The sequence below is a fragment of the Podarcis erhardii genome (genome assembly GCF_964252035.2).
Source record: "Podarcis erhardii genome assembly, chromosome: 7".
NCBI classification, from domain to species: Eukaryota; Metazoa; Chordata; class Lepidosauria; order Squamata; family Lacertidae; genus Podarcis; species Podarcis erhardii.
The window spans coordinates 63,653,764-63,669,893 of record NC_138511.1 but is presented as its reverse complement, the minus strand read 5'-3'; the positions used below and the strand labels follow the sequence as shown (position 1 = coordinate 63,669,893).

The 16,130-nt window shown below is 41.0% G+C and overlaps 1 protein-coding gene across 1 annotated transcript; it reads right to left on the bottom strand.

Moving 5' to 3' along the window:
* Positions 1–4,284: 4,284 nt before the first annotated feature.
* On the bottom strand, positions 4,285–16,068 carry TRAPPC3 (trafficking protein particle complex subunit 3). Its single transcript, XM_081871728.1, has 5 exons — positions 15,819–16,068; positions 9,440–9,537; positions 8,921–9,020; positions 8,145–8,327; positions 4,285–6,588 (listed from the first exon to the last, which is right to left on the bottom strand). The coding sequence occupies exons 1-5, from the start codon at positions 15,861–15,863 to the stop codon at positions 6,469–6,471; spliced, it is 546 nt and encodes a 181-aa protein (XP_081727854.1). The 5' UTR covers positions 15,864–16,068; the 3' UTR covers positions 4,285–6,468.
* Positions 16,069–16,130: the final 62 nt, after the last annotated feature.

Here is a 16,130-nt window from a genome sequence, read left to right as displayed (position 1 = left end):
AGTTTTGTGATTCACTGTCTTACGAGATACAGCTGCATAGATAACTGTTTTTGAGCTGGCCAACCCTGAAGGCTTCTTAGTGAAAAGCCAGCCAAGTGGGTCACTTCCAGACAGCCTTTTGATTGAGCATTCATTCCATTTTGTTTGTGGGGAGGTCATAAGACATCTCATCAAGCAATTGCTACCCCCACGCCACTTTTGGTGTCACTTCCCTTTCCAAATGCTTTATTAATTTTGCAAAAAAACAGTCGACAAAAACAATCCAAGATCAATACAAATAGCAAAAAGAAAAGAAAAAAATTAAATTCATACATAACAGATTCCATTATGACTTCCGATCACCCCAACGTGTTTCCTGGGTTACGTTGTCAACCGCACACTTTCCATTGTCTCTCATAAATTCTCTCAAACTGTCTTGGTTTTTAAAAATTTCCTACTGCCGTGCAGGGGTCAATCAAAACCTGCCAGAGAATTCAGGTGTTTATAATGCTTTTTTAGGTATACAGTACTCTGTAAATGTCCCCGTTACTGTCCTTACTGTAAAAGGTGTCATGTATTATTATTAGGGAGCACAGGTTTGCTGCACAAGAGACCAAATCCACTGGTATGCCGCTGAATCCCACCTGCAAAACAGTGACAGTCTGCAAGGCCTCGTAGAGGGCACGCCAGTACAGACAAGTTGTTCTATCCTTAACTTAGCTTCATCTTGCTGCACAGATGTTCTAATGGCACCCCCTTGTGTCGCCAATACTTCATAGCAATTAATATTTCAAAATGGGAGTGATACATTTTTTTACTCCAGAATACTCCAGCCAAGGTGTGGGGAGACACTTAATCCTATTGATTTGAAAATGGTAGCACACACCCAGGAGCAAAAAAAGCATTCCAAAGGGGCACCGCTCTTTGGAGAAGAGATGGGGAAATGTGATGCCCTGCAGATTCTGAGGGTCTACAATTCCCATCATCCCAAACCCTGGCTAACCTTGCAGGGGCTGATGGGAGTTGGGAGTCCAACAGCTTCTGGAGGGGCTCAGGTTCCGCAGCCGTGCTCTGGAGCATCTCCACACATCAAAGAATGGTGTGTGGAGATTGTAAAGCTTTCAAGGATGGAAGCAGCCCATCACGCAGCACAGCTACAGGAACTAAACTGTAGAATGAGCAGAATGAAGAGAGGAACCTTCCCCCCACCCAGTACAGATATGCAAGCTGAGCACAGGAGAGCAAGCAAGCAAGCACATAAGCTGCACTGCTAATCTGTTAAAGCAGCATCAGTCCAAAGCCATGCAGTCCTGGAGCCCCTCCCTTTTATAGCGCCTCATTGTCAATTAGCTGCAAAACTCAGACTTCTGTCTCCTTTAGCATTTACAATTATCCTCTCCAAATTAAGCAGATGGGGTGCATTTGGTAACAATTAGCCACCAGCCATCAATGCTTTCAGCCATCAGTACTCATTAAAGAAACATCTTCAGCTACAAGAACTTGGCAAAGGTGTCACCTCTTCATGTTGCTATAACAATATATTGTTGCAATACAAAGAGCAAACCGCACTACAAGTCAACAGGCAGCATTCAACAAAGCCGCTTTTTGTAAATGCTTTGAGGTTTGGCTTTTGTTTTTTTTTAACTATCAAACAATATATAAATTTGATGAAATAAAAATGTGTAGGATACAAGCTAGTTGCTATTCTTCTCTTTAAGTGTGTGTGTGTGTGTGTGTGTGTGTGTGTGTGTGTGTCACCTAGAGGCTAACGGAGGTCAGATTTTGTTGTTTAAATCTACGAAGCCAAAATTAAATTCCTAGACTTGAAAAAAACCTCTATAACTGCACTGGAAGGTCTATTTAACTCAGCCAAACAAAAATCAACAGCTTGGAAATTCAAGCTGGAAAATAAATAATCTAAATTAGAAACACACCCCAGTTTTTGTTTTATATTAATTACTGAGACAGGCTAAGGGTGGGGTGAATTCCATTTCACTTTCAGATCTGGCTTTTGTAAAAATGTATTATGCAAACTGCAATGATTAGAAGGAACACAGCATCAGACTGCTGAAGTCAGGCTCAATCAATCAACTCAGCACCTGCTTTGGAAATTAAATGTTCGTGGGCTGCTTCTGATGTTACATTGTCCTAAAAGGTGACTTATGACCTTTTGTCGCTTAGGGTGGAAAATCCATATAGCTCCCATTCTCTTCAAACAAGTTTAGGTCTATTCTATGGGCAAGTTCTCTTGGGCAAGCCTCATTAAGATAAGTAGAACTCTTGAGGGACTCTAGTTCTCTTCAGCAGGTTTTATTCCTCTCTCATGAGAGAACCTGGAGCTATCCAGTGAAGTGAACATTGGGAATTTCAAGATAGGCAAAATAAATTACTTCTTCACAGTGCAAATGGTTAAACAACCATGGTGATGGCCACCAACTTGGAAGGCTTTAAAAGGAATTAAACCAATTTTGGGGCTATAAGGCTGTCTGTAGCTGCTACTCTTAATGGCTAAATTGCCTCCAGTATCAGAGGGGACCATGAGCACTATTGCACTTGTGCCCCACTTGTGGACTTCCAAGCAGGGGTATCTGGTTGGCCAATGTAAGAATAGGATACTGGAGTAGATATGGCCATGGTATGATCCTGCAAGGCTCTTCTTCTATGAAGATTGTTCCAGAGGATTGTGCCCCACACTGAATCAATCTGGCTGCCCCCCATCGGTGTGCTACTCTTGATGGTTCCCACAATCCACGTCCTGAAGCAATCACTGAATGTCATCTTATGGGATTGGTTTTCTAACACTTTCCCAAAATAATGTTTTGGGAAGCAGACAGAAAATAACCTCAGATATACAACTTTACTGTGTGGGAATGGTTAAAGGCAAGATTGAGAAGATCAGATAATGGATGCAGGGCTCATTGGAAGTCACATTTTATACCCAATCAGTTTGGTTCTAAAAGACACTATGGAAAGCCCTGCTGGGAAGCTGTTGTGGAGATGAAATCGAGAAGGCAAGATCCAGGTACACCACTTTGAGCTCTGTGGAGGAAAAGTGGGATATAAGTGCAGTAATAAATAGATAAGAATCTATTGCACACCTCTGAGCTCTATGGCATAGAGCTCTTCTATTCACACAGCAAATGCTGAGGAGCAACTGCATACCCACAGCTGCTGCATGAAATGTGAGCCAGCTGAGGGAGAGAAGACATCTGCCACACGTTCATTGTGTGATCCTGGGCAAATCACTCTCCCTGGGCTTAGCTGTTTGCTGTGAAACTGGCATAGCAACCACCTTCTCCATGAGGCTGCCGTAAAAGCATTATTCAGCTGGAAAATGTAACCGATTTTAAGCTTCTGTGACCTCATGCTAGAAAACTGAATCTTACAGTGGAGAGAAAGCAGACATTTGGAAACACATATAACTTCTGTTCTGAGCCTTTTGTTCTTAGAAACAAGAAATATTACTTAACTAGGGTGCTCTCCATCCTCCTTTATAGAGAGCAGCAACCTACCTAAAAAACTGTCTGAGGAAGCCTGGGATAGCACTTTGTGACTTTAACACTATCTTCTGTAAGAGGACTGAACATGCACACACAAATAGTGTGCCTATAGCCCAAGAAGATATTTTCTACAGAACAACCTCTTTGCAAGTACCCAAGGCTGCTTAACTTTAGAGGCAGGCTCTCCATGGTGATACCTTTAAATAACCAGAAACATCAAATGGCAGAAATACATAAAGAAATTGAACCCACCCTTACAGACAACTAATGTCCATTGTCTTGATGTGCTTTGGAGGCAGCGGAGAAACACAGAAGATCTGGTCATGACTTAAGAGATCCAGTGTGAGCATGTTATGGCCGCAAGGATGCAAGCTGAGAAACAACCTCAAAAATTACCTGACATTAGAATGCAAGCTTATTCTTATTCTTATCCATCTTGACAGTAACTTCTTGGGATACCAATGAAAACTTTGTTAAGGGGTAAACTAATGTGAATCTGACACTTTTCTAAAATTACTCTGTCCCCTAAATGCCACAGGAAGAAAGCCAAAATGGACGAGTGGTTAGAATGTCTGGCTAGGGCTGGGGAGACACAGGTTCAAATTTCTTAACCTTGAAGCCCACCAGGTTGGCTTTGGACTTGTCCCCAACTCCCTCAGACCAAACAAACACCCAGAGTTTTTATAAGATTAGAATAGGAGCAGACAGGAGAAGAGAAACTCACAGGATGGGCAGGACAAACGTGATAAAGTAAAGAATGAGTCTGCTGCCATGCTCCGCAATCCAATGGCAGGACAGCTAAGAAGATAGTTAACGGTTTATTTAACATAACACCTTTAAAATGTTGCTTTCAAAAGCTTTACAAATGGAACACACGTGAATGACCCCTTATACAACAAAAATGTTTTAATTATATACACCTTATACCCATTCACCCAACAGCCATCACTCAGTGCAGCTCTGTTTTAAAACAAGGTTCAAAGTATCGCCGAAGGAACAGTGTCAAAATGCTTCCTCCAACTGTAGGAATGAATTTTTCAGAAATAGGAATATTGAATTTTCATTGAAATAGACACAAAATTTTAACACTAGGTGGACCAACATTTGATAGATATTTATCACAATGCAAAAAAGGATGGAAGGCTTTCCCTTTACCAGCCCAACAAATGTAGCAAAAGTTAGTCCAAGGTAGAACAGGAGTTCCTCTCTCCTCTCAGAGGCAGCTTTGGGGAGTGGGGTACTAGGCAAATATCATCAACTAGGCAAATATCATCAACATAAATCATTAGGCCATTGACAAAGGCCTCACAGTCCTGGAGATGCAGTACTTCAAGTTCCATTATCGCATGTGTTGGTAAAGCAACTTTGTTCCATACCACCTTCCCCAAGATTGAGTCACTGTCTAGTTACAGCTGATCCTGCAGTGTTTTAAGATGCTGTCCAACCAGTGAGTACACAAACTGTAAAATCCACTGTCCGCATACCTCCACTCAATTTCTCTTAATATTTTGCACTCAGAACTCCTTATACTGCAGACTGTAAATGTCAGTTTGTGCCAAATACATTATGTAATTCCAAATAACAGGTATTACTAATGGGTACATTGTGCCTCTTCAAGAAAGATAGAAGTTTCTATTTTTAACCTAGAAGATCTCTAGAAGATACTCAAACCAATGATGACTTCTGCATTTTAGTGAAGACATGGCAGTTATCCTGCCCGGTGGAAATTTTAGACCTTCATGGCATACACAGATAGGACAGCCAAACATCGCTACTGGCTTAAAACTTGGGCCACATATTTAGTACCTATATGCTTTCTGGCATTCATTTTCCCTATAAAACAATCCTAGAGTATTCTCCCTTGCAAGGATCCATTGCACACAGACCTTAGCATATTGATCTACACATGCAAGATGGGCTATCCGTCTTGACAAACATTCTTTCAAAAAGAATGTATGCTTGACCTTCCACCACTGACCTGGCATATGAACCAGTTGCAACACCTCAGAACCCCTCCTGACTGGATCTTTCAGAATACAAGGTTGCATTTTACTACCCTTTAGTAAATTATATAAATCAAACTACTGGAAGGAAGGAACCTTCAGATTATTATAGTTTAGAAGCTCTTTCTACATTACTTAAATATACAGACCTGCTCTTGGTGGGTTGCAACTTTTGCCTAGCCAGTTATGTACAAGACCAAGAAGACTGAGGAGATACTCAATGCATCCAGACTATACAGATTCTGTCCTGCTAACACAGGAAGCTGTTACAAAGTATCCTTCAAGGTCTGAAATGAACCAGAAAGGATTATGACTATCCCTCCATCTTCTTCTCTGGCAATGGGGAGAGGGAAGATGCTCACCGAGAGTGTGTTCATACTAAGTCCCTACCAATGGAGATGTTTAAATGGAGATTGCTCTTGTTTTGTGATAGATGTTATTTAAATTGGCCAGTTTTCATTATCTGCAAAACTAAGCCATTTTGTTTCACCTGGAACCCCAAACTTCTTTCAAATTATATGCTATGTTCTGTGCTATCAAAAAATGGCTGTCTGCTTTCTGTAGACAAACAAGAGTTCTGGCCCCTATCCCTAACAAGCAGGAAAGAGGGGGCGCGATGTGGATGCTCTTCACATGCTGCAAGACAATCTGCAGCTGGCAGATTGGCACCAATTCTGGCACCAAGGTTCTAGGGGACACAGTTGTGATGTACTGTATATTTGCACAGAGCCAAACATGGAAACTAGAAATGGGTGTCTATGTTTCTGATGAGTATGAAAAGTGTCCTATGAGCCCTACAAGGGCCTGTAATACAAATCTGTGGAATTAAAGCAGAAGAATTCAAACAGTTGCTTCCTAAGAAAATAAAGGAGATCATCTTAATTAACCAGTCAGAGCATCTGAAAGCACAGAGGGCACTATATTCCCATAAATCCCAGGTAGGGCTGGCTTATCCTCTCAGTCCAGTATGGAGGATGCTCTGGGACTCACTCCTCTCCAACAGGAAGATTATCTTCAATCCGTCTGATAAATTTCATCCTTATTTCAGTGACTCCATCTCCTTTTAATGTGTCCTGGACAAATTTGACATCCACGGCCATCTGAACCTGTGATATGGGAGAGAAAAATAAAAATACTTTTGAGATACTTATCTAGGACAGTCCCCCAAATTGCTTAGCCTCTTTCAATCTTGTTGCATGTACAGAGGTTAAGAAGCTCTACCCCATTATTCTACCAAAAGGTTATCCCCGCCCTTTACTAACCTTACCTAAGATTTACAGCAGCAAAAAAACCCACCTCTCTAGCCCAGAAGGCTCTTACATTCCCCAGTTAACCACAATTCTAGCCAATGTTCTGTTAACAAAGATCGCAAAGTACAGGCAAACTCCCACACCCCATAGAACTGAAGTATTAGACTCTTAATCATAGGGCTGTCGGTTGGAGCTCAGTGCTGGGCAAAAAAGATGCCTGCATTGTAAGGAGTTGGGCCAGATGACTCTCATGGTCTCTTCCAACAATACAACTCTTTGATTATAATAATAATAATAATAATAATAATAATAATAATAATAATAATAATAATAATAATAAATTTTATTTATATCCCGCCCTCCCCAGCCGAAGCCGGGCTCACTGTATATTCTATATACAGTGGTACCTTGGGTTACAGACGCTTCAGGTTACAGACTCCACTAACCCAGAAATAGTACCTTGGGTTAAGAACTTTGCTTCAGGATGAGAACAGAAATCGCACGGTGGCAGTGCGGCAGCAGCGGGAGGCCCCATTAGCTAAAGTGGTACCTCAGGTTAAAAACAATTTCAGGTTAAGAATGGACCTCCAGAACAAATTAAGTTCTTAACCCGAGGTACCACTGTGCCATCCTGACCACCCTCTCTTCTGCTTCCAGGCAACTGGAATTTAGTACAGACAACTCCATTAATTTAACTCGGAAAACTATGAATTTGCAGACCAATGGCCACATGTATTCTACATATCTACCAGAAAGAACAGAATATCTTGTTTATTTCATTTATATCCAACCTCAAAGTGACATTCATAATATATTCTTTGTATGAATGAATGAACTGATTTATTTCAGTCACTGACCACAGTGACTATTATTTGTATAATTATATTTTATTATACACACACAATTTATATTCCATGCATTGTCACAGCACCCTGGAACAGGTTGCAATCAATAAATGTCAGTTATAAGTTAAAAACACAATACACAATCCTTCACTCTCACCCTGACTGTTATTATATGGCAGTTCACTACTTTGAGAATCAAAGTTTTTGTTAAAATAAAAGGATAAAGCTGCAAGGATTGCCAGGAAGAACCCAAACATATAACGCTTAATAAAACATTCTGAAACTAGGACAGCACTGGAATGTATTTTGATTTATCAGGTGACGCTGGCATGTGAGTGGCCTTGAACAGCCCTCTATTCCTTCTCATTTGATTATCCTCCATGGTCTATGACACTAGTGATTCTCTCCCCTTTATGGTTCCCAAATAGGTGAATAAATATAGTTGTAAATCTGAATCTGGATTGTAATGAGATACAGACACCAGCCTCCCCCACCAATTTTCTATGCATTCCATCACTGAGAAAGTATGTCTAACCACTGCTGCAATTAGTATCCCCCTTTCCTCACCATTTCCAGGGCTCCTCGCAGCACACCACATAATAGGTTAGAGTAAATGAGAGATGAATGGTTGTCAGGAAGCTCCACAAAGTCCACCAGTGGGTTGTTTTCCAGGATAAGGGAGAATTCATCACCCGCTGGACTCCAGTTTGTGATGCTCGGGGTGATACCCAAGTACATTTTAAATGCCACCTGCCAAACAAGACAAGCACAAAGGACTAGGCTTACACAGCACAATATTTAGCATGAAACTCTTTTATGGATAACTAAAGATCTGGCCAAAGAATCAGAAGCAATTCTGTTACATAACATAATTGATGCAAACCTTTTATTACACATCAGACCAGGCTTCCCCAACCTTGCGCTCTCCAGATGTTTGGGACTATAATTCCATTCAGACCCAGCCAACATGGCTGTGCTAGCTGTGGCTAATGGAAGGTATAGTTCAAAATATCTGAAGGGCACCAGTTTGGGGAAGGCTGCATTAGACAGGTAATGAAAATTAGATCAGAAGCAGTAGAAAGCATTTGCCCACGCCAGATCCAATATATCCTCTCCTAGAAAACAGTGTGGTCCAGCAACATTTGATCCTAGATAGTGTTTTTAGACAGATTTAAGAAAGAAGGCATATGTTGCTGCCATTAAAAGGTACAGCATGATGCCATTATGAAACGTGTTATGTGGCAGGAAAATTGTGTCCTTAGACATCTATATCCCCACAATGGAAACCTTGTAATAGGCTAGTATATTGGAAACAGAGGGGAATAATCAAAGACAGGCATCACCTTAGCTATTACATCTGCAGTTTCTCGGAAGTCATGGCATCTCCCGACATTGGATCGGGCCAGGAAATCTTCAACGAGTCGAACGCCTATGTTGTAGCCCCTGTCAAGGCAGCCAAAGAGCAGCATGCTATAAAACTGACAGTGTAATAGAGTCCAACTTGAGTCTAACATTATAGGGATAGAAAGTAGAAGGGAGAAAGTCTGTTCCCTCCCTTTTCTTCAAAAACTCCAGTGAATTCAGAAAAATAAGATTCATTCTGCCTAGAGATGTAAAAATTCTGGAAATTTTGAAACTGTGGAAAAAACCCTGCCCTCCTCCCCGGGCTTTTTTGGGGAAACAATTATCCAGGGTGAAACAGGAAAGAATGTCTCTCCCCGCCTCTGAATTTTCCCAGCTTTTTTCTGGGTCTTCACATCTCTGATTCTGCCAAGTGGATGTCCCACAGAAAGAGATCATCCAGTACCCCTAGCTACTGATATTTTGTAAAGATTCCACTCTGCCTCCACTGGTTTACTTACATTTTGTCAAGCTGCTTGTTGACATCTTCATCATTCTCATAGTCCTTGCACAGCTGAGTGACCAAAGCGCCATAAGTCAGAGTGAAGAGCTCCGAACTCTAGACAAATTCAAAATGCATTTAATTTAGACCAAGATAGAACAATCTACACATGTTTAGGGACTTGCCACAAAGAACAGTTGGGATTGGCATGGAGAAATGAAATGGGCAAGGAAGCTTCAGCATCATAGGAACACACTAAGCACTGAATTCTGCTAGTGTCTCCACCTTCAAATTTAAAACACATTTGTCTTGGGGGTGGGGGCTACTAACGTGATCAGAAGTTTGACAATCTTCAGCTGCTCATCAAAAACAGTTATTCCATCTTCTGCATTTGTAACGTAACATTCTGCTTAAGAGCTCAAAGGAACAACAAAGCCTCCTTGGTGTTAGGATGGATGTGCAGTAGAGATGTGCATAGCATCAACAAAACAAAGGAAAGAACAAACTATAATGTCTCCCTCACATTTCCCCAAGCATGAAGTAAGTAAAATATACAACCAAATTAAATCCTTTGATTATCGGAATTGTAGTTACACAAATACCTTCCTGTTAAAAACTGAAACCTGTCAGGATTATTAAAAAGTCTGTGAAGTAAGTGTCAGCTATATAAAGTATGGTCTGCTTTAGGTTCTATTAAGGTTTCATTTTATACAGCAAAATGTCTAGTCTCAGATTAAGAAACCTATCACCTACCATGAGATGCATAGATGCGGAAGGTGAAATGAATGGCAAATACCAATACTACAGAATGAAAGCAGCAGGCAAGCAGAAAGGGAGAAAAAAAGAGACAATGTCAGAGTTCAGTGAGACAACACAGATCACACCACGTTCTCACAAGCTCAACACAAAGTCAAAGTGCAGAAGAAAGAGTCAAGTCAAATTTGGAATTAAGGTACGTTAGATGTTATTTAGGATTCAAACATGCTATTTCTACCTAGCAGCAACTGATGAAGCCAGCCGTCAAGACATCTCTCAGAAGGCTAAGAGATGCTGGTTTTGCTTGGTTTTAAAAAGGCAGAAAAGGCCAACCGTCTTACAACCCCAGATTCATCTTTGAAATAAGAAGGGTCTGTTTTAGAAAGTAACAGGACTTGAAAAGTGAAAATCAGAAGACTCAGCCAGTTCATGTATGGGGAAGGAACTTAACAAGCAAAAAAGAGAATTAACAGGTTAGTAAACGCATTGGCAAGGCAGCTGAACAGAACAGTTTATGAAGAATGCCTGGCTGCTACCAATCCAAGGTATAGTCATTAAATTATTTAAATTTTGAGCATTTCCTAGAGTTGTGGAGTTGGAAGGAACTCCAAGGGTCATCTAGTCTAATCTCCTTCAAGGCACCTATCACTAGGTAGTAAAAAGAAGAAATTTAAGTTGGTGCATATATAAATTCACCATTTTGGATCAATTGTTCAATAATAATCTTACAAAAAAAACCCAAGGACATTCACGAAAAACAACTTGGAAGTTTATGGTCCAAGCCGGGTGGATAAAAATCAATGGTTTAAAAATAAATAAATTAAAAATGGATTTTTTAAGATTTAAATCGGATTTTTAAAATAAAATTCTTTTGGAGAAAAAATATATCTAAATATATTTTTCTATTTAACTTACATTATAGTCCAAAGGCTATTAATCAGGAAATAAGGATTTGTTTTAAGTTTTTCATGTGTGCTAAAACTCAGTCTAAGTTTTTTTTTTAAAAAAAAATGTTAAACCACATCAGTTAACAAACATGGATACATATGCTATAATGTTATTGTTCTACTTAAATAAATTGTTGAAATTGTTATTAAGGAAATGATTATTTTTCTCCTTCCAATAAAGTACAGCAGAAAAGTTGTCCAATTATAAACAGTTAAATTATTAAACCTCACAATAATTTCATAATTATCTGTCTATGTATTTCTAATAGTATAACCAAATCAGTAATTTTTGACATAACTGTAAAAACTACTCTGAAAATTTATTATTCAAAAAATGACACCTTCATCTGGTTGTAAATATTAAGCTTATACCAGCAAGATTGAATCACTCTGTAAAAAAAATGATTTAAATCAAGTCTTACTGATTAGTGATTTAAATCGATTTGATATAAATCAAATCCACTCCTGTTCCAAATGTGCAAAAACCTCTTCCAACAGCATTATTAAAAGACTACCTGATAAAAACAGACTGCCTAAGTTGTGAAGCTGGTTGGCCACTGCAATTAACTGGAAAACAGTAAAAAGTTGCAGTTTACACATGCTTCAATGGCACCTGCGTTAATCCTGTCAAGTGTCATAATCCCATTACTGTTGTGGAGGAAAAGCAGCACTTAGGCCCTTAAGTACACCTAAGGCAGTGATGGCCAAACTTGGCCAGCCAGATGTTTGGGGACTATAATTCCCATCATCCCTGACCACTGGTCCTCTAAGCTAGGGATGATGGGAACTGTAGTCCCAAAACAGCTGGAGGGCCAAGTATGGCCATCACTGACCTAAGGTCAAGAGAGGAGTTAATAAAGTAAGCATTGCATCTTAAGCACCAAAGGACAGCAATGGCTACAAATGAAATGTATTAGCATTAAGCTATATTAGCATTAAGCAAATTAAAATAGCTTCTGTATGTGTTTGCCAACTATTCGCAGCTCTACTGGATAATTTTAAAGGGCCACAATCCTGCTACAGTTTTAGAATATTGGATATTCGCAGGGTTAGAGCACGATGAAAAGAAAAAAAAGACCAAAAAAATCCAGCAGTGATCCCCCCCCCCGAACATTCTTTGGAGATTTGTCACAATATCATAATTTAAGGTTTTGTAGCAATATCCCCATTTTTGTTGAACTGCTATCACAGAACCAGGTTAGAAACAGACATAAGAATGAAACGTGAGAAAGGCACCAAGACCAACACACACACACACAAAATTAAAACATTTAGCACATAACACAACATATTTCTATATAATCTAAAGCAGCATTCACCAACATGGCATGCTCCAAATGTTTTAGAATGCAACTCTCATCAGCCCCAGTGAGCATGGCCTGCTTATTAACATGAAGAACATGAGTTTGCAGCACTAGCTCACTACAGCTTAAAAATCAGGTAACAAATCAGCATGATTGCCCATTCACGTAATTTTCAGAGATCCTGCATAAACGTAAGGGCCACTTCACACAATGTAGATAAAGCATCCTTTATTTCCATCAGGGCTGACAGTAAGGGCTCGTCCACACTTCTGCTTGCCCCGTGCCTTAGAAAGCACAGATCCGAGCATTTTTTCTGCTTGTCCCATACTTTATAGCCATGGGTATGAGTGGCTTTGCCTTTGCCCTGCCACAGTCACATGGAAAACCCGTTTAGCGATAAATCAAAGCAAACATCAATCCAGAGAAAACTCTATTGATGTTTGCTCCAAATCAGTGGTAAACAGCAGGTTGTGCTGGGGGGAAGCATTGAAGCAAATGGAAGTGTGGGTGTGCCCTAAGTGTTCTGTTTAAAAGTATGTTTTGAAGAAGACCAAATTTAGCTCTTCAGCAGAGGGATCCTAAAACTGAAGACTAGGAGACTTCACTTTTGGATATTACGTGCCCTCCAGCAACTAGGTAATGTTACCTATTTCAGATTCTACTGACTCCTTATCTAGTACAACCCCCTAAAATTAATTTAATGGACCTGCACATAAAGCAAAGAACAATACAAACACAAACAATTTAATATCCCAAGTGCCTGACAAACCAACAAGATGATGGGATGGGTTACTTGGAGATCTACTCTTTCTCCAAGGAATCCATTACATCTTGTTGGCCAAAATGGAGAATAACTCATGCCACATGGAAAAGCTCCACTGCACATCACTATGAAGATGATCACTGCTACAGAGTAGGATCCAAAATGAGCTCTAATTTATACTTAACCAGTTCCAGTTCAAGCCTTCCTACACCACGTTCTAGAGGCCTATTCAACTCCCATTTCTTTGCTCCCATCTACCTAGTGAGCCATGGTCTGCAGCAGAGGGCACTTAAGAGCAGTTGTGTCACCTGCCCAAGTAATCTTGAAATTCCAAAGAGCAACCAAGATGTTGGCAGGAGCACTAGCCATGCTTGGTGGAACCTGCCCAAGGGGATTTAAGAATGTATCACGACCCATCAACCTCTAGGGATGGACCATTTAAACAGCCCCTCCCATCTATAGAGAGAAAAACACCACCATAGTAAGCCTAAAGCTCTGGCTGAAACTGTGTAAGACAAGACATTTAAAGGAAAGCCCCCCCACTATCTTCCTGCCCAGATGAAAGCACCAGATCCAAAGATCTCCAGCATGAGAATCAGGTGGATTATATGCTGGGACAGCTCAAGAACTGTCATGGCATTCATGAAGTCCAGAGTCACTGAACATCTAGTCTCAGCCCACTTCTGTCAGCTTAGATAGGGAGATGGTTAGTCAGTGGGATGGATGGCAAGCATGAACAGAATCTCTGATCTGTCTCAATTGCTCAAACATTCAAATCCACTGCCAGAAGATTGCCTATGAAATGATGCGGCCTTCAGACTGAAAAAGTGCCCATGACCTACCCATCTTCACAAAAAGTCTAGTAGAGGGAGATGGAATTCTTAGAAATCACTGCAACCCTCCTCCATTAACCCTAAGTGGCTGCTACATTAAAAATCCAGGTGGACAAAGCTAAGAAAGTTCAGCTCCACCAAGCTCATCTACGCACATCTCATTAATACAGATCAGTAACGCAGGGATTCTTGTCTATGGTTAAATGAAGGATAGTTTATGCTTTCTCTGTGTCTTCATAACCATTATCTCAATAATTCTTTCAACAACCCTATAATGTAGGTAGGTCAGTATTATACACACACTCTCCATATTTTTATGTTGTGAACTGCTCTGTAATCTCCAGGTGAAGGGCAGTATATGAATTTAATGAAGAAAAATAATAATACAGTTGGGGAAGTAAAGAAATAGTGGCTTGCCAATGGGTTTATAATCAAGATACTGACTTTACAGGATTAAGGCATAGACAGCCGAGATTAGTAAACTCTTCACTCCATTATCATGGAAATCCTTACACCAACCCTATCAGGTAGGTCAGTAGCATAATTTACCCTATATGGGAAGATGGGAAGATTAAAAAGCACTATTTGTCTGTGACCAGCTCAGTAACCCATGATTGAGGTGAAATTTGAACAGGGGGCTTCTCAGTTCACAAGGTTTGGCACAGCCCCATAGACATAATACTTTACTGCCCTGGAAGATTAAGGACAGACAAAAACACAGCCCACAGTTAAACTATAGAATTCACTCCCACAAGAGGCAGTGACGGCCACCAGTTTGGATGGCTTCAGAAGACAATTATGGAGGATACGGCTATCAATAGCTACTAGCCACTTTTGTATGCTATTTGTATAGTGTGATAATGTACTTTCAAAATGAGGGTGTTTAACAAAAAAAAGCAATCTCCAATTAGTGCATATCCCCAGATGCTTGTAAGCATTTATTAAGAAACCACTACACTGCCCTTGACCTAAAAAATGTCAGAGGCATTTACAACAAAATAAGGCGGTATAAAACATAGTATGAAATAATATTTAAAACATTCATAATGAAAATTACATAATTATCAACTTAAATTTTGAAGTGATTTGATCCATTAGCTCTGAAAAGCCTGATAAAAATGAGACTTTCTTTTTTTTAACCTGGTGTCTGAGTGACATCTAAATGACCAAATTTTGCGGATGATGGGAGGCCCAATCAGGTTGCTGCCATTGCCAGGAGGCTGAGGTTGAGGGCCACCAAGAGACTGTGTACTCTCTGGTCTCCCAGACAGAGGAACATGATGGGAAACGGGGAGACCAGCCTGGCTCCATCCACGGGAGGGCAAAGCTGCAGCTACTCCAACCCTGACTTTCCTCTTCCCTGTTCATACAGGGGTGTCCTTTTTGCATGGTGGTGTTTAAATCGTGAGCCTACAAGCAGGGCCTCCTCCCTTGCAATTCAATCTATTCCTACAGTTCAAATCTGCAGGTGTTATTGTAAGGGAACAACAACAACAATAATAGCAGCTGCCTGTCTTGGGGTAACTGAAGTGAGCAAACCCGCTCTTTCGGGATAGTTTTATTCGGACTTTATCCTCCTTCGTGCCTTCGACAGAGGTAAGCTAATAAAAGGAGGAATGAAGGAACAAACATGGCCCTATTCAGGGTGGAAGGAAAATGCCCGAAGTAGAAGTTAAGCCTCTCCGCTAAGCCTCCGAGCTGTCCATGGCTGAGGCGTCTCCCTCCCGCCCCTCAGGGCTCCCTTCCTCCTCATGAGACCTGCCGCCGCCCCCTCGATTCCCCCCACCGCCATTACCATTTTCTTGCTTTCCGCGCCCCCGCGGCTGCCCTGCCGCGCCATTCTGTCTCCTCCGCTGTCGTCGGTCTCCTCAGCCCGGCGGTTGGCGAAAAAAGGGGTCGCGGCGATCGGTACGACAATCCTCAGAGGGGGAAGGAAACCGCCCGGCCTTGACTTTTAAGTCGACGCCGCTCCTCCCACCCTGGGAACAGAACTACTACCCCCAAGGTGCACCGCGCGGACGCCCTGTTCCCGTTTCTCTCGCGCGGCATGCCGGAAAGCTAGAGGCTTCGCGCAAAACTACTGTATTCTGTATTAGACGGTTGCGTG